Raw genomic sequence first — 20136 nt, 5'->3', positions numbered from 1 at the left:
ACCTCCTCTCTATCAGAGTCTACAGGGGGGTTAGAGGTCAGAGTTAGGACCTCCTCTCTATCAGAGTCTACAGGGGGGTTAGAGGTCAGAGGTCAGAGTTAGGACCTCCTCTCTATCAGAGTCTACAGGGGGGTTAGAGGTCAGAGTTAGGACCTCCTCTCTATCAGAGTCTACAGGGGGGTTAGAGGTCAGAGTTAGGACCTCCTCTCTATCAGAGTCTACAGGGGGGTTAGGGGTCAGAGTTAGGACCTCCTCTCTATCAGAGTCTACAGGGGGGTTAGGGGTCAGAGTTAGGACCTCCTCTCTATCAGAGTCTACAGGGGGGTTAGAGGTCAGAGTTAGGAGCTCCTCTCTATCAGAGTCTACAGGGGGGTTAGAGGTCAGAGTTAGGACCTCCTCTCTATCAGAGTCTACAGGGGGGTCAGAGGTCAGAGTTAGGACCTCCTCTCTATCAGAGTCTACAGGGGGGTTAGAGGTCAGAGTTAGGACCTCCTCTCTATCAGAGTCTACAGGGGGGTTAGAGGTCAGAGTTAGGACCTCCTCTCTATCAGAGTCTACAGGGGGGTTAGAGGTCAGAGGTCAGAGTTAGGACCTCCTCTCTATCAGAGTCTACAGGGGGGGTTAGAGGTCAGAGGTCAGAGTTAGGACCTCCTCTCTATCAGAGTCTACAGGGGGGTTAGAGGTCAGAGGTCAGAGTTAGGACCTCCTCTCTATCAGAGTCTACAGGGGGGTTAGAGGTCAGAGTTAGGACCTCCTCTCTATCAGAGTCTACAGGGGGGTTAGAGGTCAGAGTTAGGACCTCCTCTCTATCAGAGTCTACAGGGGGGTTAGGGGTCAGAGGTCAGAGTTAGGACCTCCTCTCTATCAGAGTCTACAGGGGGGTTAGAGGTCAGAGTTAGGACCTCCTCTCTATCAGAGTCTACAGGGGGGTTAGAGGTCAGAGGTCAGAGTTAGGACCTCCTCTCTATCAGAGTCTACAGGGGGGTTAGGGGTCAGAGTTAGGAGCTCCTCTCTATCAGAGTCTACAGGGGGGTTAGAGGTCAGAGGTCAGAGTTAGGACCTCCTCTCTATCAGAGTCTACAGGGGGGTTAGAGGTCAGAGGTCAGAGTTAGGACCTCCTCTCTATCAGAGTCTACAGGGGGGTTAGAGGTTAGAGGTCAGAGTTAGGACCTCCTCTCTATCAGAGTCTACAGGGGGGTTAGGGGTCAGAGGTCAGAGTTAGGAGCTCCTCTCTATCAGAGTCTACAGGGGGGTTAGAGGTCAGAGTTAGGACCTCCTCTCTATCAGAGTCTACAGGGGGGTTAGAGGTCAGAGGTCAGAGTTAGGACCTCCTCTCTATCAGAGTCTACAGGGGGGTTAGAGGTCAGAGTTAGGACCTCCTCTCTATCAGAGTACAGAGGTCAGAGGTTAGAGTAAGTGTCAGCGTCGACAGGATTTGTTTATACAGGAACAGACATTAGGACCTTCAAAAAGGTAGTCTCTGGCAGGTTCCTGGATCACTGACCTGGGTCGCTGTTGGCAAGAGCCCCCAGGGGGTCTCCCTCCCTGGGGGACTGAGTGAGGGGTGGTGGTCTCTCTGACTGATGAGGAGGACCTGGTCTGGACCCTCTTCCCCTCCGGAACCTTCCACCACGCTGTCCGCGACCTCTACCCCTCATCCTCCTGACAACAGAACCCACAGCATGTTCTAGCATGGCAACAGAACACACAGCATGTTCTAGCATGGCAACAGAGCCCACAGCATGTTCTAGCGTGGCAACAGAACACACAGCATGTTCTAGCGTGGCAACAGAACACACAGCATGTTCTAGCGTGGCAACAGAACACACAGCATGTTCTAGCGTGGCAACAGAACACACAGCATGTTCTAGCATGGCAACAGAACACACAGCATGTTCTAGCATGGCAACAGAACACACCGCATGTTCTAGCATGGCAACAGAACACACAGCATGTTCTAGCATGGCAACAGAACACACAGCATGTTCTAGCATGGCAACAGAACACACAGCATGTTCTAGCATGGCAACAGAACACACCGCATGTTCTAGCATGGCAACAGAACACACAGCATGTTCTAGCATGGCAACAGAACACACAGCATGTTCTAGCATGGCAACAGAACACACAGCATGTTCTAGCATGGCAACAGAACACACAGCATGTTCTAGCATGGCAACAGAACTTCCATGTATTGTCATGGCAACAGAACACACAGCATGTTCTAGCATGGCAATAGAACACACCGCATGTTCTAGCATGGCAACAGAACACACCGCATGTTCTAGCATGGCAACAGAACACACCGCATGTTCTAGCATGGCAACAGAACACACCGCATGTTCTAGCATGGCAACAGAACACACAGCGTGTTCTAGCATGGCAACAGAACACACAGCATGTTCTAGCATGGCAACAGAACACACAGCATGTTCTAGCATGGCAACAGAACTTCCATGTATTGTCATGGCAACACAACATGTCTTATGGTAACAGAACTTCCAACATGTTCTATCATGGTCTTAATAGTTGAGCTCATATTGGTCTGAACTATTCAGTGTGGAGGAAACTTGTGAATCACTACAATATCATCCTGTTGTATATGTAACCTAACTATGTAGGAAGAAGAAATGGCACATACCCAAACTGAGCCGTCTCCAGCACCGCTCCCCTCTCCTCCCTGGCATCCATCACCTTCCTCTTCTTCTCCACATTCACCAGGGTTGGGTAGTTCCTGTACAGACAGAACCAAAGCTCCAAAGTGTCAAGTCACCTTGAAATAACTAAAAGGTGTCCTGCAAGGGTTGATTTAGGGACCCGTCCTCTTTACCATTTATATTAATAATATTGGTCTATCTGCAAAAACCGGTCACATTCATCTGTATGCAGATGACACTTACAGGACCAGTCAAAAGTTTGGACACACCTACTCATTCAATGGTTTTTCTTTAATTTTACTATTTTCTACATTGTAGAATAATAGTGAAGACATAAAAACTATGAAATAACACATATGGAATCATGTAGTAACCAAAAAAAAGTGTAAATGAGTCACTTGGTTGAGACAAAACATTTACACTGCCCCTTTAAGGGGTGGGCCTTTACCGTGGTAACCGTAGGATTCGCTTGTCTGTGTCAGAAATGAATCTCCAACATTCCTTTGCTAGTAGCAGTTGAGCAAACGCAAACTAACATTGAACAACCTAGTGTGAACAAAACCATGTAATTAGCCAAGAAACACGAGGACAAAGTCACACTTTAGTAGTAGAAGCCTGGGCGCTTCAAAAGATTCTCACTTTAGTAGTAGAAGCCTGGGCGCATCAACAAAGTCACACTTTAGTAGTAGAGGCCTGGGCGCTTCAAAAGATTCTCACTTTAGTAGTAGAAGCCTGGGCGCATCAACAAAGTCACACTTTAGTAGTAGAAGCCTGGGCGCTTCAACAGATTCACACTTTAGTAGTAGAAGCCTGGGCGCTTCAACAAAGTCACACTTTAGTAGTAGAAGCCTGGGCGCTTCAACAGATTCTCACTTTAGTAGTAGAAGCCTGGGCGCTTCAAAAGATTCTCACTTTAGTAGTAGAAGCCTGGGCGCTTCAACAAAGTCACACTTTAGTAGTAGAAGCCTGGGCGCTTCAAAAGATTCTCACTTTAGTAGTAGAAGCCTGGGCGCTTCAACAAAGTCACACTTTAGTAGTAGAAGCCTGGGCGCTTCAACAAAGTCACACTTTAGTAGTAGAAGCCTGGGCGCTTCAACAAAGTCACACTTTAGTAGTAGAGGCCTGGGCGCTTCAACAGATTCTCACTTTAGTAGTAGAAGCCTGGGCGCTTCAACAGATTCTCACTTTAGTAGTAGAAGCCTGGGCGCTTCAACAAAGTCACACTTTAGTAGTAGAAGCCTGGGCGCTTCAACAGATTCTCACTTTAGTAGTAGAAGCCTGGGCGCTTCAACAAAGTCACACTTTAGTAGTAGAAGCCTGGGCGCTTCAACAGATTCTCACTTTAGTAGTAGAAGCCTGGGCGCTTCAACAAAGTCACACTTTAGTAGTAGAAGCCTGGGCGCTTCAAAAGATTCTCACTTTAGTAGTAGAAGCCTGGGCGCTTCAACAAAGTCACACTTTAGTAGTAGAAGCCTGGGCGCTTCAACAAAGTCACACTTTAGTAGTAGAAGCCTGGGCGCTTCAACAAAGTCACACTTTAGTAGTAGAGGCCTGGGCGCTTCAACAGATTCTCACTTTAGTAGTAGAAGCCTGGGCGCTTCAACAGATTCTCACTTTAGTAGTAGAAGCCTGGGCGCTTCAACAAAGTCACACTTTAGTAGTAGAAGCCTGGGCGCTTCAACAAAGTCACACTTTAGTAGTAGAAGCCTGGGCGCTTCAACAAAGTCACACTTTAGTAGTAGAAGCCTGGGCGCTTCAACAAAGTCACACTTTAGTAGTAGAAGCCTGGGCGCTTCAACAAAGTCACACTTTAGTAGTAGAAGCCTGGGCGCTTCAACAAAGTCACACTTTAGTAGTAGAAGCCTGGGCGCTTCAGATTCTCACTTTAGTAGTAGAAGCCTGGGCGCTTCAACAAAGTCACACTTTAGTAGTAGAAGCCTGGGCGCTTCAACAAAGTCACACTTTAGTAGTAGAAGCCTGGGCGCTTCAACAGTCACACTTTAGTAATAGAAGCCTGGGCGCTTCAACAAAGTCACACTTTAGTAGTAGAAGCCTGGGCGCTTCAACAAAGTCACACTTTAGTAGTAGAAGCCTGGGCGCTTCAACAAAGTCACACTTTAGTAGTAGAAGCCTGGGCGCTTCAACAAAGTCACACTTTAGTAGTAGAAGCCTGGGCGCTTCAACAAAGTCACACTTTAGTAGTAGAAGCCTGGGCGCTTCAACAGATTCTCACTTTAGTAGTAGAAGCCTGGGCGCTTCAACAAAGTCACACTTTAGTAGTAGAAGCCTGGGCGCTTCAACAAAGTCACACTTTAGTAGTAGAAGCCTGGGCGCTTCAACAGATTCTCACTTTAGTAGTAGAAGCCTGGGCGCTTCAACAGATTCTCACTTTAGTAGTAGAAGCCTGGGCGCTTCAACAGATTCTCACTTTAGTAGTAGAAGCCTGGGCGCTTCAACAGATTCTCACTTTAGTAGTAGAAGCCTGGGCGCTTCAACAGATTCTCACTTTAGTAGTAGAAGCCTGGGCGCTTCAACAGATTCTCACTTTAGTAGTAGAAGCCTGGGCGCTTCAACAGATTCTCACTTTAGTAGTAGAAGCCTGGGCGCTTCAACAAAGTCACACTTTAGTAGTAGAGGCCTGGGCGCTTCAACAGATTCTCACTTTAGTAGTAGAAGCCTGGGCGCTTCAACAGATTCTCACTTTAGTAGTAGAAGCCTGGGCGCTTCAACAGATTCTCACTTTAGTAGTAGAAGCCTGGGCGCTTCAACAGATTCTCACTTTAGTAGTAGAAGCCTGGGCGCTTCAACAGATTCTCACTTTAGTAGTAGAAGCCTGGGCGCTTCAACAAAGTCACACTTTAGTAGTAGAAGCCTGGGCGCTTCAACAAAGTCACACTTTAGTAGTAGAAGCCTGGGCGCTTCAACAAAGTCACACTTTAGTAGTAGAAGCCTGGGCGCTTCAACAGATTCTCACTTTAGTAGTAGAAGCCTGGGCGCTTCAACAGATTCTCACTTTAGTAGTAGAAGCCTGGGCGCTTCAACAAAGTCACACTTTAGTAGTAGAGGCCTGGGCGCTTCAACAGATTCTCACTTTAGTAGTAGAAGCCTGGGCGCTTCAACAGATTCTCACTTTAGTAGTAGAAGCCTGGGCGCTTCAACAGATTCTCACTTTAGTAGTAGAAGCCTGGGCGCTTCAACAGATTCTCACTTTAGTAGTAGAAGCCTGGGCGCTTCAGATTCTCACTTTAGTAGTAGAAGCCTGGGCGCTTCAACAGATTCTCACTTTAGTAGTAGAAGCCTGGGCGCTTCAACAGATTCTCCCTTTAGTAGTAGAAGCCTGGGCGCTTCAGATTCTCACTTTAGTAGTAGAAGCCTGGGCGCTTCAACAGATTCTCACTTTAGTAGTAGAAGCCTGGGCGCTTCAACAGATTCTCACTTTAGTAGTAGAAGCCTGGGCGCTTCAACAAAGTCACACTTTAGTAGACTTCATTAAATTAGACCAACGTTTATGCCTGTGCGCAGCGCTTCTAAAAATTAATCTTCAGCACCTCAATCACTGTGCGCACAGCTCCCCAGTCAGGCAGTGTTGCTGTCTGTCTGTCTGTCTCACAGCTCCCCAGTCAGGCAGTGTTGCTGTCTGTCTGTCTGTCTCACAGCTCCCCAGTCAGGCAGTGTTGCTGTCTGTCTGTCTCACAGCTCCCCAGTCAGGCAGTGTTGCTGTCTGTCTGTCTGTCTCACAGCTCCCCAGTCAGGCAGTGTTGCTGTCTGTCTGTCTCACAGCTCCCCAGTCAGGCAGTGTTGTTGCCTGTCTGTCTGTCTGTCTCACAGCTCCCCAGTCAGGCAGTGTTGCTGTCTGTCTGTCTGTCTCACAGCTCCCCAGTCAGGCAGTGTTGCTGTCTGTCTGTCTCACAGCTCCCCAGTCAGGCAGTGTTGCTGTCTGTCTGTCTCACAGCTCCCCAGTCAGGCAGTGTTGCTGTCTGTCTGTCTGCCTGTCTCACAGCTCCCCAGTCAGGCAGTGTTGCTGTCTGTCTGTCTGTCTCACAGCTCCCCAGTCAGGCAGTGTTGCTGTCTGTCTGTCTCACAGCTCCCCAGTCAGGCAGTGTTGCTGTCTGTCTGTCTGTCTCACAGCTCCCCAGTCAGGCAGTGTTGCTGTCTGTCTGTCTCACAGCTCCCCAGTGTTGCTGTCTGTCTGTCTCACAGCTCCCCAGTCAGGCAGTGTTGCTGTCTGTCTGTCTGTCTCACAGCTCCCCAGTCAGGCAGTGTTGCTGTCTGTCTGTCTCACAGCTCCCCAGTCAGGCAGTGTTGCTGTCTGTCTGTCTCACAGCTCCCCAGTCAGGCAGTGTTGCTGTCTGTCTGTCTGTCTCACAGCTCCCCAGTCAGGCAGTGTTGCTGTCTGTCTGTCTGTCTCACAGCTCCCCAGTCAGGCAGTGTTGCTGTCTGTCTGTCTGTCTGTCTCACAGCTCCCCAGTCAGGCAGTGTTGCTGTCTGTCTGTCTCACAGCTCCCCAGTCAGGCAGTGTTGCTGTCTGTCTGTCTGTCTCACAGCTCCCCAGTCAGGCAGTGTTGCTGTCTGTCTGTCTCACAGCTCCCCAGTCAGGCAGTGTTGCTGTCTGTCTGTCTCACAGCTCCCCAGTCAGGCAGTGTTGCTGTCTGCCTGTCTGTCTCACAGCTCCCCAGTCAGGCAGTGTTGCTGTCTGCCTGTCTGTCTCACAGCTCCCCAGTCAGGCAGTGTTGCTGTCTGTCTGTCTGTCTCACAGCTCCCCAGTCAGGCAGTGTTGCTGTCTGTCTGTCTCACAGCTCCCCAGTCAGGCAGTGTTGCTGTCTGTCTGTCTCACAGCTCCCCAGTCAGGCAGTGTTGCTGTCTGTCTGTCTGTCTCACAGCTCCCCAGTCAGGCAGTGTTGCTGTCTGTCTGTCTCACAGCTCCCCAGTCAGGCAGTGTTGCTGTCTGTCTGTCTGTCTCACAGCTCCCCAGTCAGGCAGTGTTGCTGTCTGTCTGTCTGTCTCACAGCTCCCCAGTCAGGCAGTGTTGCTGTCTGTCTGTCTCACAGCTCCCCAGTCAGGCAGTGTTGCTGTCTGTCTGTCTGTCTCACAGCTCCCCAGTCAGGCAGTGTTGCTGTCTGTCTGTCTCACAGCTCCCCAGTCAGGCAGTGTTGCTGTCTGTCTGTCTGTCTCACAGCTCCCCAGTCAGGCAGTGTTGCTGTCTGTCTGTCTCACAGCTCCCCAGTCAGGCAGTGTTGCTGTCTGTCTGTCTCACAGCTCCCCAGTCAGGCAGTGTTGCTGTCTGTCTGTCTCACAGCTCCCCAGTGTTGCTGTCTGTCTGTCTGTCTCACAGCTCCCCAGTCAGGCAGTGTTGCTGTCTGTCTGTCTGTCTCACAGCTCCCCAGTCAGGCAGTGTTGCTGTCTGTCTGTCTGTCTCACAGCTCCCCAGTCAGGCAGTGTTGCTGTCTGTCTGTCTCACAGCTCCCCAGTCAGGCAGTGTTGCTGTCTGTCTGTCTCACAGCTCCCCAGTCAGGCAGTGTTGCTGTCTGTCTGTCTCACAGCTCCCCAGTCAGGCAGTGTTGCTGTCTGTCTGTCTCACAGCTCCCCAGTCAGGCAGTGTTGCTGTCTGCCTGTCTCACAGCTCCCCAGTCAGGCAGTGTTGCTGTCTGTCTGTCTCACAGCTCCCCAGTCAGGCAGTGTTGCTGTCTGTCTGTCTCACAGCTCCCCAGTCAGGCAGTGTTGCTGTCTGTCTGTCTGACAGCTCCCCAGTCAGGCAGTGTTGCTGTCTGTCTGTCTGTCTCACAGCTCCCCAGTCAGGCAGTGTTGCTGTCTGTCTGTCTCACAGCTCCCCAGTGTTGCTGTCTGCCTGTCTCACAGCTCCCCAGTCAGGCAGTGTTGCTGTCTGTCTGTCTCACAGCTCCCCAGTCAGGCAGTGTTGCTGTCTGTCTGTCTGTCTCACAGCTCCCCAGTCAGGTAGTGTTGCTGTCTGCCTGTCTCACAGCTCCCCAGTCAGGCAGTGTTGCTGTCTGTCTGTCTGTCTCACAGCTCCCCAGTCAGGCAGTGTTGCTGTCTGTCTGTCTGTCTCACAGCTCCCCAGTCAGGCAGTGTTGCTGTCTGTCTGTCTGTCTCACAGCTCCCCAGTCAGGCAGTGTTGCTGTCTGTCTGTCTGTCTCACAGCTCCCCAGTCAGGCAGTGTTGCTGTCTGTCTGTCTCACAGCTCCCCAGTCAGGCAGTGTTGCTGTCTGTCTGTCTCACAGCTCCCCAGTCAGGCAGTGTTGCTGTCTGTCTGTCTGTCTCACAGCTCCCCAGTCAGGCAGTGTTGCTGTCTGTCTGTCTCACAGCTCCCCAGTCAGGCAGTGTTGCTGTCTGTCTGTCTGTCTCACAGCTCCCCAGTCAGGCAGTGTTGCGTGTTGGGTGAAGTGGGCGGCAGGTAGCTTAGTGGTTAAGAGCGTTGTGCCAGTAACCGAAAGGTCGCTGGTTCTAATCCCCAAGTCGACTAGGTGAAAAATCTGTCGATGTGCCCTTGAGCAAGGCACTTAACCCTAATTGCTCCTGTAAGTCGCTCTGGATAAGAGCATCTGCTAAATGACTAAAATGTAAAATGTAAGTGTATCACTGTAAATTAGACGGAATTTGACATTTTTTAATAATAATAGTTCAACATTTGCTTTATGAGTAGTGCGTGACCCTAGCGTGGCAACACATACTGTACATTCTAAGTGATTTCAAATGGGTCTTTCTCTATTCTGAATGTTTTATACTGTTCAATTCAAACCAAAATCATTTTTCATCAATGTCTGCATTTCCTGCACTCATTTGAGATCATTTCCACACTGCCACGTAGGGCTGCACGATATGGCCAAACAACACTGCCACGTAAGGCTGCACGATATGGCCAAACAACACTGCCACGTAGGGCTGCACGATATGGCCAAACAACACTGCCACGTAGGGCTGCACGATATGGCCAAACAATCTAGGCCTTATTTTTAACCAAATGTTGAAATTGCGATTTGACTTGTGATTTAGAGCAAAACACTTGGTGAACTGTTGGAATCACGGAAATATAATGATTATTCAAATTCTATAGTTAGAATATAATAGTGGGCACTTTGAATACAGCGTTGACATGACAACCAATGAAAATGCCAGGGAGGAGTTATTGTGCCAGGGTAGGAACCAAAGTGTTGACAAGTGTTTCCTAGGGGACTCTATAATCTTTGGCTACATTGAATGTTCTCTCTTAGCTACTTCATGTAGCCAACATATTGTTGCTTTGTGTTTTCCTCTTTGATTTAGAAGATAGTGTGCAGATGTAGTTCTACACCATCCCTGGTATTATCAGCCTGTATAGCTGGTTACATTTGCTCTGACTCAGTATATTTATTGGCTAGTTAGCGATTAGCATTAGCGGCTAACAAGATTTAGGCACAACTTACTAAGAAAAGACAAACTAGCTGTTTACAGATGTAAGAACCACAAACAAAAAGTCAAATTATAGAACGCTAGTCTCATGCTAGAGAGTTTCAAGCAGACCACCATAGTCCCTGTGCCCAAGGACTCTAAGATAACCTGCCTAAATGACTACCGACCCGTAGCACCGACGTCTGTAGCCATGAAGTGCTTTGAAAGGCTGGTCATGGCTCACATCAACACCATTATCCCAGAAACCCTAGACCCACTCCAATTTGCATCCCGCCCCAACAGATCCACAGATGATGCAATCTCTATTGCACTCCATACTGCCCTTTCCCACCTGGACAAGAGGAACACCTACGTGAGAATGCTATTCATTGAATACAGCTCAGCGTTCAACAACATAGTGCCCTCAAATCTCATCACTAAGCTAAGGATCCTGGGACTAAACACCTTCCTCTGCAACTGGATCCTGGACTTCCTGACGGGCCGCCCCCAGGTGGTAAGGGTAGGTAACAACACATCTGCCACACTGATCCTCAACACGGGGGCCCCTCAGGGGTGCGTGCTCAGTCCCCTCCTGTACTCCCTGTTCACCCATGACTGCATGGCCAGGCACGACTCCAACACCATCATTAAGTTTGCCGACGACACAACAGTGGTAGGCCTGATCACCGACAATGATGAGACAGCCTATAGGGAGGAGGTCAGAGACCTGGCCGTGTGGTGCCAGGACAACAACCTCTCCCTCAACGTGATCAAGACAAAGGAGATGATTGTGGACTACAGGAAAAAAAAAGAGGACTGAGCACGCCCCCATTCTCATCGACGGGGCTATAGTGGAACAGGTTGAGAGCTTCAAGTTCCTTGGTGTCCACATCACCAACGAACTATCATGGTCCAAACACACCAAGACAGTCGTGAAGAGGGCACGACAAAGCCTATTCCCCCTCAGGAGACTGAAAAGATTTGGCATGGGTCCTCAGATCCTCAAAAAATTATACAGCTGCACCATCGAGAGCATCCTGACTGGTTGCATCACCGCCTGGTATGGCAACAGCTCGGCCTCTGACCGCAAGGCACTACAGAGGGTAGTGCGTACGGCCCAGTACATCACTGGGGCAAAGCTCCCTGCCATCCAGGACCTCTAGACCAGGTGGTGTCAGAGGAAGGACCTCAAAATTGTCAAAGACTCCCGCCACCCTAGTCATAGACTGTTCTCTCTGCTACCGCACGGCAAGCGGTACCGGAGAGCCAAGTCTAGGTCCAAAAGACTTCTCAACAGCTTCTACCCCCAAGCCATAAGACTCCTGAACAGCTAATCATGGCTACCCGGACTATTTGCACTGCCCCCCCACCCCATCTTTTTACGCTGCTGCTACTCTGTTAATTATTTATGCATAGTCACTTTAACTCTACCCACATGTACATATTACTTCAACTACCTCAACTAGCCGGTGCCTCCGCACATTGACTCTGCACCGGTACCCCCCTGTATATATAGCCTCCCTACTGTCACTTTATTTTACTTCTGCTCTTTTTTTCTCAACACTTTTCTTGTTGTTTTATTCTACTTTTTTATTCAAAATAAATGCACTGTTGGTTAAGGGCTGTAAGGAAGCATTTCACTGTAATGTCTGCACCTGTTGTTTTCGGCGCATGTGGCCAATAAAATTTGATTTGAACAACAAAATGTGCACCTTGAGTGACAGGGGGCGGGGCGAGGTCTGTGTGGAAGCTGCATGGAGAGAGATGACTCAGGTAGCTAAGTAAACTATAAAAATGGATGTTACCCACAGCGTATCACATTTAACAAACCAAACATTCAAATACCGTTCTAGAAGGTAAAGTAAAAACCCAAACTGGTCCGTGCATCAATACCGGTATATGGTAAAATACGGTACACCGCCCAGCCCCATACTGTGGAGCCCCGAGCACCCGCCAACATGGCTGGTAAAACAGACAACTTAGTATTGCCTAAATCTACCCACATTTGGCAGGTGTTAATTTTAGGCCCTGATCCTGGTGGTAACAGAACCTGGTTCATATGGACAGAATCAGATCTAATCCAAAAGGAGTCATTTCAAGAGAAGTGTAGGAAACCAAAGCATTGCCAGATGAGTGACTGGATCTTACAGCGAAGCTTCACCATGTTTAAAAACATCAACTACAGTACTGACCTGCGCCGCTCCTCTCTCCATTTAGAGATCTCCTCTTCAGTGTCCAGCTTGATTCTCTTTGCTCCTGGGGCATGGTTCTATAGGAGATGGTACAGGAGGAGTTAGGGTAATGTATGGTTCTATACAGGAGGAGTTAGGTTAATGTATGTTCTATACAGGAGGAGTCAGGGTAATGTATGTTCTATACAGGAGGAGTCAGGTTAATGTATGGTTCTATACAGGAGGAGTTAGGGTAATGTATGTTCTATACAGGAGGAGTTAGGGTAATGTCTGTTCTATACAGGAGGAGTCAGGTTAATGTATGTTTTATACAGGAGGAGTCAGGTTAATGTATGACTCTATACAGATGAAGAGGGGGTCTATGGTCTAGGTTCATTATGACTCTATACAGATGAAGAGGGGGTCTATGGTCTAGGTTCATTATGACTCTATCCAGATGAAGAGGGGGTCAGGTTAGGGTTCATTATGACTCTATCCAGATGAAGAGGGGGTCAGGTTAGGGTTCATTATGACTCTATACAGATGAAGAGGGGGTCTATGGTCTAGGTTCATTATGACTCTATACAGATGAAGAGGGGGTCTATGGTCTAGGTTCATTATGACTCTATCCAGATGAAGAGGGGGTCTATGGTCTAGGTTCATTATGACTCTATCCAGATGAAGAGGGGGTCTATGGTCTAGGTTCATTATGACTCTATCCAGATGAAGAGGGGGTCTATGGTCTAGGTTCATTATGACTCTATCCAGATGAAGAGGGGGTCTATGGTCTAGGTTCATTATGACTCTATACAGATGAAGAGGGGGTCAGGTTAGGGTTCATTATGACTCTATACAGATGAAGAGGGGGTCTATGGTCTAGGTTCATTATGACTCTATACAGATGAAGAGGGGGTCTATGGTCTAGGTTCATTATGACTCTATACAGATGAAGAGGGGGTCTATGGTCTAGGTTCATTATGACTCTATACAGATGAAGAGGGGGTCAGGTTAGGGTTAATGGGGGTCAGGTTAGGGTTAATGGGGGTCAGGTTAGGGTTAATGGGGGTTAGGGTTAATGGGGGTTACTACTTACATTCTTCCAGTGAATGTTGACCAGCTTCTCATGAGCAGTGAAGCTGCAGTCTTCAACCGAGCACTAGAAAACAGAAGTCTCTTTTACTAAAGGAAGACTAACAATTCTGCCTGTTTAACTAACAGAAGGCTTGGCCTGTTTAACTAACAGAAGGCTTTACCTGTTTAACAGAAGGCTTTACCTGTTTAACTAACAGAAGGCTTTACCTGTTTAACAGAAGGCTTTACCTGTTTAACTAACAGAAGGCTTTGCCTGTTTAACTAACAGAAGGCCTGTTTAACTAACAGAAGGCTTTACCTGTTTAACTAACAGAAGGCTTTGCCTGTTTAACTAACAGAAGGCTTTACCTGTTTAACTAACAGAAGGCTTTACCTGTTTAACTAACAGAAGGCCTGTTTAACTAACAGAAGGCTTTGCCTGTTTAACTAACAGAAGGCTTTGCCTGTTTAACTAACAGAAGGCTTTACCTGTTTAACTAACAGAAGGCTTTGCCTGTTTAACTAACAGAAGGCCTGTTTAACTAACAGAAGGCTTTGCCTGTTTAACTAACAGAAGGCCTGTTTAACTAACAGAAGGCCTGTTTAACTAACAGAAGGCTTTGCCTGTTTAACTAACAGAAGGCTTTACCTGTTTAACTAACAGAAGGCTTTACCTGTTTAACTAACAGAAGGCCTGTTTAACTAACAGAAGGCTTTGCCTGTTTAACTAACAGAAGGCCTGTTTAACTAACAGAAGGCTTTACCTGTTTAACTAACAGAAGGCTTTGCCTGTTTAACTAACAGAAGGCCTGTTTAACTAACAGAAGGCTTTGCCTGTTTAACTAACAGAAGGCCTGTTTAACTAACAGAAGGCTTTACCTGTTTAACTAACAGAAGGCTTTGCCTGTTTAACTAACAGAAGGCTTTGCCTGTTTAACTAACAGAAGGCCTGTTTAACTAACAGAAGGCTTTGCCTGTTTAACTAACAGAAGGCTTTGCCTGTTTAACTAACAGAAGGCTTTGCCTGTTTAACTAACAGAAGGCTTTACCTGTTTAACTAACAGAAGGCTTTGCCTGTTTAACTAACAGAAGGCTTTGCCTGTTTAACTAACAGAAGGCTTTACCTGTTTAACTAACAGAAGGCTTTACCTGTTTAACTAACAGAAGGCCTGTTTAACTAACAGAAGGCTTTGCCTGTTTAACTAACAGAAGGCCTGTTTAACTAACAGAAGGCTTTACCTGTTTAACTAACAGAAGGCCTGTTTAACTAACAGAAGGCTTTACCTGTTTAACTAACAGAAGGCCTGTTTAACTAACAGAAGGCTTTGCCTGTTTAACTAACAGAAGGCTTTGCCTGTTTAACTAACAGAAGGCCTGTTTAACTAACAGAAGGCTTTGCCTGTTTAACTAACAGAAGGCCTGTTTAACTAACAGAAGGCCTGTTTAACTAACAGAAGGCCTGTTTAACTAACAGAAGGCTTTGCCTGTTTAACTAACAGAAGGCTTTGCCTGTTTAACTAACAGAAGGCTTTGCCTGTTTAACTAACAGAAGGCCTGTTTAACTAACAGAAGGCTTTACCTGTTTAACTAACAGAAGGCCTGTTTAACTAACAGAAGGCTTTGCCTGTTTAACTAACAGAAGGCTTTGCCTGTTTAACTAACAGAAGGCCTGTTTAACTAACAGAAGGCTTTACCTGTTTAACTAACAGAAGGCTTTGCCTGTTTAACTAACAGAAGGCCTGTTTAACTAACAGAAGGCTTGGCCTGTTTAACTAACAGAAGGCTTTGCCTGTTTAACTAACAGAAGGCTTGGCCTGTTTAACTAACAGAAGGCTTGGCCTGTTTAACTAACAGAAGGCTTTACCTGTTTAACTAACAGAAGGCTTTACCTGTTTAACTAACAGAAGGCCTGTTTAACTAACAGAAGGCTTTGCCTGTTTAACTAACAGAAGGCTTTGCCTGTTTAACTAACAGAAGGCTTTACCTGTTTAACTAACAGAAGGCTTTGCCTGTTTAACTAACAGAAGGCTTTGCCTGTTTAACTAACAGAAGGCTTTACCTGTTTAACTAACAGAAGGCTTTGCCTGTTTAACTAACAGAAGGCCTGTTTAACTAACAGAAGGCTTTACCTGTTTAACTAACACAATGCTTTTCCTGTTTTACTAACAGAAGGCTTTGCCTGTTTAACTAACAGAAGGCTTTACCTGTTTAACTAACAGAAGGCCTGTTTAACTAACAGAAGGCTTTGCCTGTTTAACTAACAGAAGGCCTGTTTAACTAACAGAAGGCTTTACCTGTTTAACTAACACAATGCTTTTCCTGTTTTACTAACAGAAGGCTTTGCCTGTTTAACTAACAGAAGGCCTGTTTAACTAACAGAAGGCCTGTTTAACTAACAGAAGGCTTGGCCTGTTTAACTAACAGAAGGCCTGTTTAACTAACAGAAGGCTTTACCTGTTTAACTAACAGAAGGCTTGGCCTGTTTAACTAACAGAAGGCCTGTTTAACTAACAGAAGGCTTTGCCTGTTTAACTAACAGAAGGCTTTACCTGTTTAACTAACAGAAGGCTTTACCTGTTTAACTAACAGAAGGCTTTGCCTGTTTAACTAACAGAAGGCTTTGCCTGTTTAACTAACAGAAGGCTTTGCCTGTTTAACTAACAGAAGGCCTGTTTAACTAACAGAAGGCTTGGCCTGTTTAACTAACAGAAGGCTTTACCTGTTTAACTAACAGAAGGCTTTGCCTGTTTAACTAACAGAAGGCTTTACCTGTTTAACTAACAGAAGGCCTGTTTAACTAACAGAAGGCCTGTTTAACTAACAGAAGGCTTTACCTGTTTAACTAACAGAAGGCTTTGCCTGTTTAACTAACAGAAGGCTTTACCTGTTTAACTAACAGAAGGCTTTACCTGTTTAACTAACAGAAGGCCTGTTTAACTAACAGAAGGCTTTGCCTGTTTAACTAACAGAAGGCCTGTTTAACTAACAGAAGGCTTTGCCTGTTTAACTAACAGAAGGCCTGTTTAACTAACAGAAGGCTTTGCCTGTTTAACTAACAGAAGGCCTGTTTAACTAACAGAAGGCTTTGCCTGTTTAACTAACAGAAGGCCTGTTTAACTAACAGAAGGCTTTACCTGTTTAACTAACAGAAGGCTTTACCTGTTTAACTAACAGAAGGCCTGTTTAACTAACAGAAGGCTTTGCCTGTTTAACTAACACAATGCTTTGCCTGTTTAACTAACAGAAGGCTTTGCCTGTTTAACTAACAGAAGGCCTGTTTAACTAACAGAAGGCTTGGCCTGTTTAACTAACAGAAGGCTTTGCCTGTTTAACTAACAGAAGGCCTGTTTAACTAACAGAAGGCTTTACCTGTTTAACTAACAGAAGGCTTTGCCTGTTTAACTAACAGAAGGCTTTACCTGTTTAACTAACAGAAGGCTTTGCCTGTTTAACTAACAGAAGGCCTGTTTAACTAACAGAAGGCTTTACCTGTTTAACTAACAGAAGGCTTTACCTGTTTAACTAACAGAAGGCTTTACCTGTTTAACTAACAGAAGGCTTTGCCTGTTTAACTAACAGAAGGCCTTGCCTGTTTAACTAACAGAAGGCTTTGCCTGTTTAACTAACAGAAGGCTTTGCCTGTTTAACTAACAGAAGGCTTTACCTGTTTAACTAACAGAAGGCTTTACCTGTTTAACTAACAGAAGGCCTGTTTAACTAACAGAAGGCCTGTTTAACTAACAGAAGGCCTGTTTAACTAACAGAAGGCCTGTTTAACTAACAGAAGGCTTTGCCTGTTTAACTAACAGAAGGCCTGTTTAACTAACAGAAGGCTTTACCTGTTTAACTAACAGAAGGCCTGTTTAACTAACAGAAGGCTTTACCTGTTTAACTAACAGAAGGCCTGTTTAACTAACAGAAGGCCTGTTTAACTAACAGAAGGCCTGTTTAACTAACAGAAGGCTTTGCCTGTTTAACTAACAGAAGGCTTTGCCTGTTTAACTAACAGAAGGCCTGTTTAACTAACAGAAGGCCTGTTTAACTAACAGAAGGCTTTACCTGTTTAACTAACAGAAGGCCTGTTTAACTAACAGAAGGCTTTGCCTGTTTAACTAACAGAAGGCCTGTTTAACTAACAGAAGGCTTTACCTGTTTAACTAACAGAAGGCTTTGCCTGTTTAACTAACAGAAGGCTTTGCCTGTTTAACTAACAGAAGGCCTGTTTAACTAACAGAAGGCCTGTTTAACTAACAGAAGGCTTTACCTGTTTAACTAACAGAAGGCTTTGCCTGTTTAACTAACAGAAGGCCTGTTTAACTAACAGAAGGCTTTACCTGTTTAACTAACAGAAGGCTTTGCCTGTTTAACTAACAGAAGGCTTTACCTGTTTAACTAACAGAAGGCTTTGCCTGTTTAACTAACAGAAGGCCTGTTTAACTAACAGAAGGCCTGTTTAACTAACAGAAGGCTTTGCCTGTTTAACTAACAGAAGGCTTTACCTGTTTAACTAACAGAAGGCTTTGCCTGTTTAACTAACAGAAGGCTTTACCTGTTTAACTAACAGAAGGCTTTACCTGTTTAACTAACAGAAGGCTTTACCTGTTTAACTAACAGAAGGCCTGTTTAACTAACAGAAGGCTTTGCCTGTTTAACTAACAGAAGGCCTGTTTAACTAACAGAAGGCTTTGCCTGTTTAACTAACAGAAGGCCTGTTTAACTAACAGAAGGCTTTACCTGTTTAACTAACAGAAGGCTTTGCCTGTTTAACTAACAGAAGGCTTTACCTGTTTAACTAACAGAAGGCTTTACCTGTTTAACTAACAGAAGGCCTGTTTAACTAACAGAAGGCTTTGCCTGTTTAACTAACAGAAGGCTTTACCTGTTTAACTAACAGAAGGCTTTACCTGTTTAACTAACAGAAGGCTTTGCCTGTTTAACTAACAGAAGGCTTGGCCTGTTTAACTAACAGAAGGCTTTGCCTGTTTAACTAACAGAAGGCTTTACCTGTTTAACTAACAGAAGGCTTTGCCTGTTTAACTAACAGAAGGCTTTACCTGTTTAACTAACAGAAGGCTTTACCTGTTTAACTAACAGAAGGCCTGTTTAACTAACAGAAGGCTTTACCTGTTTAACTAACAGAAGGCCTGTTTAACTAACAGAAGGCTTTGCCTGTTTAACTAACAGAAGGCCTGTTTAACTAACAGAAGGCTTTGCCTGTTTAACTAACAGAAGGCCTGTTTAACTAACAGAAGGCTTTGCCTGTTTAACTAACAGAAGGCCTGTTTAACTAACAGAAGGCTTTACCTGTTTAACTAACAGAAGGCCTGTTTAACTAACAGAAGGCTTTACCTGTTTAACTAACAGAAGGCTTTGCCTGTTTAACTAACAGAAGGCCTGTTTAACTAACAGAAGGCTTTGCCTGTTTAACTAACAGAAGGCTTTGCCTGTTTAACTAACAGAAGGCCTGTTTAACTAACAGAAGGCTTTACCTGTTTAACTAACAGAAGGCTTTGCCTGTTTAACTAACAGAAGGCTTTACCTGTTTAACTAACAGAAGGCTTTACCTGTTTAACTAACAGAAGGCCTGTTTAACTAACAGAAGGCTTTGCCTGTTTAACTAACAGAAGGCTTTGCCTGTTTAACTAACAGAAGGCTTTACCTGTTTAACTAACAGAAGGCTTTGCCTGTTTAACTAACAGAAGGCTTTGCCTGTTTAACTAACAGAAGGCTTTGCCTGTTTAACTAACAGAAGGCTTTACCTGTTTAACTAACAGAAGGCTTTGCCTGTTTAACTAACAGAAGGCCTGTTTAACTAACAGAAGGCCTGTTTAACTAACAGAAGGCTTGGCCTGTTTAACTAACAGAAGGCTTTACCTGTTTAACTAACAGAAGGCCTGTTTAACTAACAGAAGGCTTTGCCTGTTTAACTAACAGAAGGCTTTGCCTGTTTAACTAACAGAAGGCTTTGCCTGTTTAACTAACAGAAGGCTTTGCCTGTTTAACTAACAGAAGGCCTGTTTAACTAACAGAAGGCCTGTTTAACTAACAGAAGGCTTTGCCTGTTTAACTAACAGAAGGCCTGTTTAACTAACAGAAGGCTTTGCCTGTTTAACTAACAGAAGGCTTTACCTGTTTAACTAACAGAAGGCTTTGCCTGTTTAACTAACAGAAGGCTTTGCCTGTTTAACTAACACAATGCTTTTCCTGTTTTACTAAAGGTAAGGTAGACTAACACAATGCTTTTCCTGTTTTACTAAAGGTAGACTAACACAATGCTTTTCCTGTTTTACTAAAGGTAAGGTAGACTAACACAATGCTTTTCCTGTTTTACTAAAGGTAGACTAACACAATGCTTTGCCTGTTTTACTAAAGGTAGACTAACACAATGCTTTTCCTGTTTTACTAAAGGTAGACTAACACAATGCTTTTCCTGTTTTACTAAAGGAAGACTAACAATTCTCTGCCTGTTTAACTAACAGAAGGCTTGGCCTGTTTAACTAACAGAAGGCTTTACCTGTTTAACTAACAGAAGGCTTTGCCTGTTTAACTAACAGAAGGCTTTACCTGTTTAACTAACAGAAGGCTTTGCCTGTTTAACTAACAGAAGGCCTGTTTAACTAACAGAAGGCTTTGCCTGTTTAACTAACAGAAGGCTTTGCCTGTTTAACTAACAGAAGGCTTTGCCTGTTTAACTAACAGAAGGCTTTGCCTGTTTAACTAACAGAAGGCTTTACCTGTTTAACTAACAGAAGGCTTTACCTGTTTAACTAACAGAAGGCTTTACCTGTTTAACTAACAGAAGGCCTGTTTAACTAACAGAAGGCCTGTTTAACTAACAGAAGGCTTTACCTGTT

General features: G+C 45.4%; 1 protein-coding gene across 2 annotated transcripts in view; it reads right to left on the bottom strand.

The window, feature by feature from the left end:
* The window catches only part of LOC311117750 (FMR1-interacting protein NUFIP1-like), a 43019-nt gene that overhangs the window by 9373 nt on the left and 13510 nt on the right, over window positions 1–20136 (bottom strand). For both annotated transcript variants that reach the window (XM_084192672.1, XM_084192671.1), the window contains exons 4-7: window positions 13305–13367; window positions 12233–12309; window positions 2642–2734; window positions 1505–1662 (exon numbers count right to left, since the gene is read on the bottom strand). In XM_084192672.1, coding sequence (XP_084048798.1) covers window positions 1505–1662; window positions 2642–2734; window positions 12233–12309; window positions 13305–13367 — 391 coding nt within the window. The remainder of the gene's footprint in view (window positions 1–1504; window positions 1663–2641; window positions 2735–12232; window positions 12310–13304; window positions 13368–20136) is intronic.

This window comes from Coregonus lavaretus (assembly GCF_964263955.1).
Source record: "Coregonus lavaretus genome assembly, contig: HAP1_SCAFFOLD_765, whole genome shotgun sequence".
Classification (NCBI taxonomy): Eukaryota; Metazoa; Chordata; class Actinopteri; order Salmoniformes; family Salmonidae; genus Coregonus; species Coregonus lavaretus.
The sequence above is the reverse complement of the archived record's forward strand: the minus strand, read 5'-3'. Positions and strand labels throughout refer to the sequence as shown.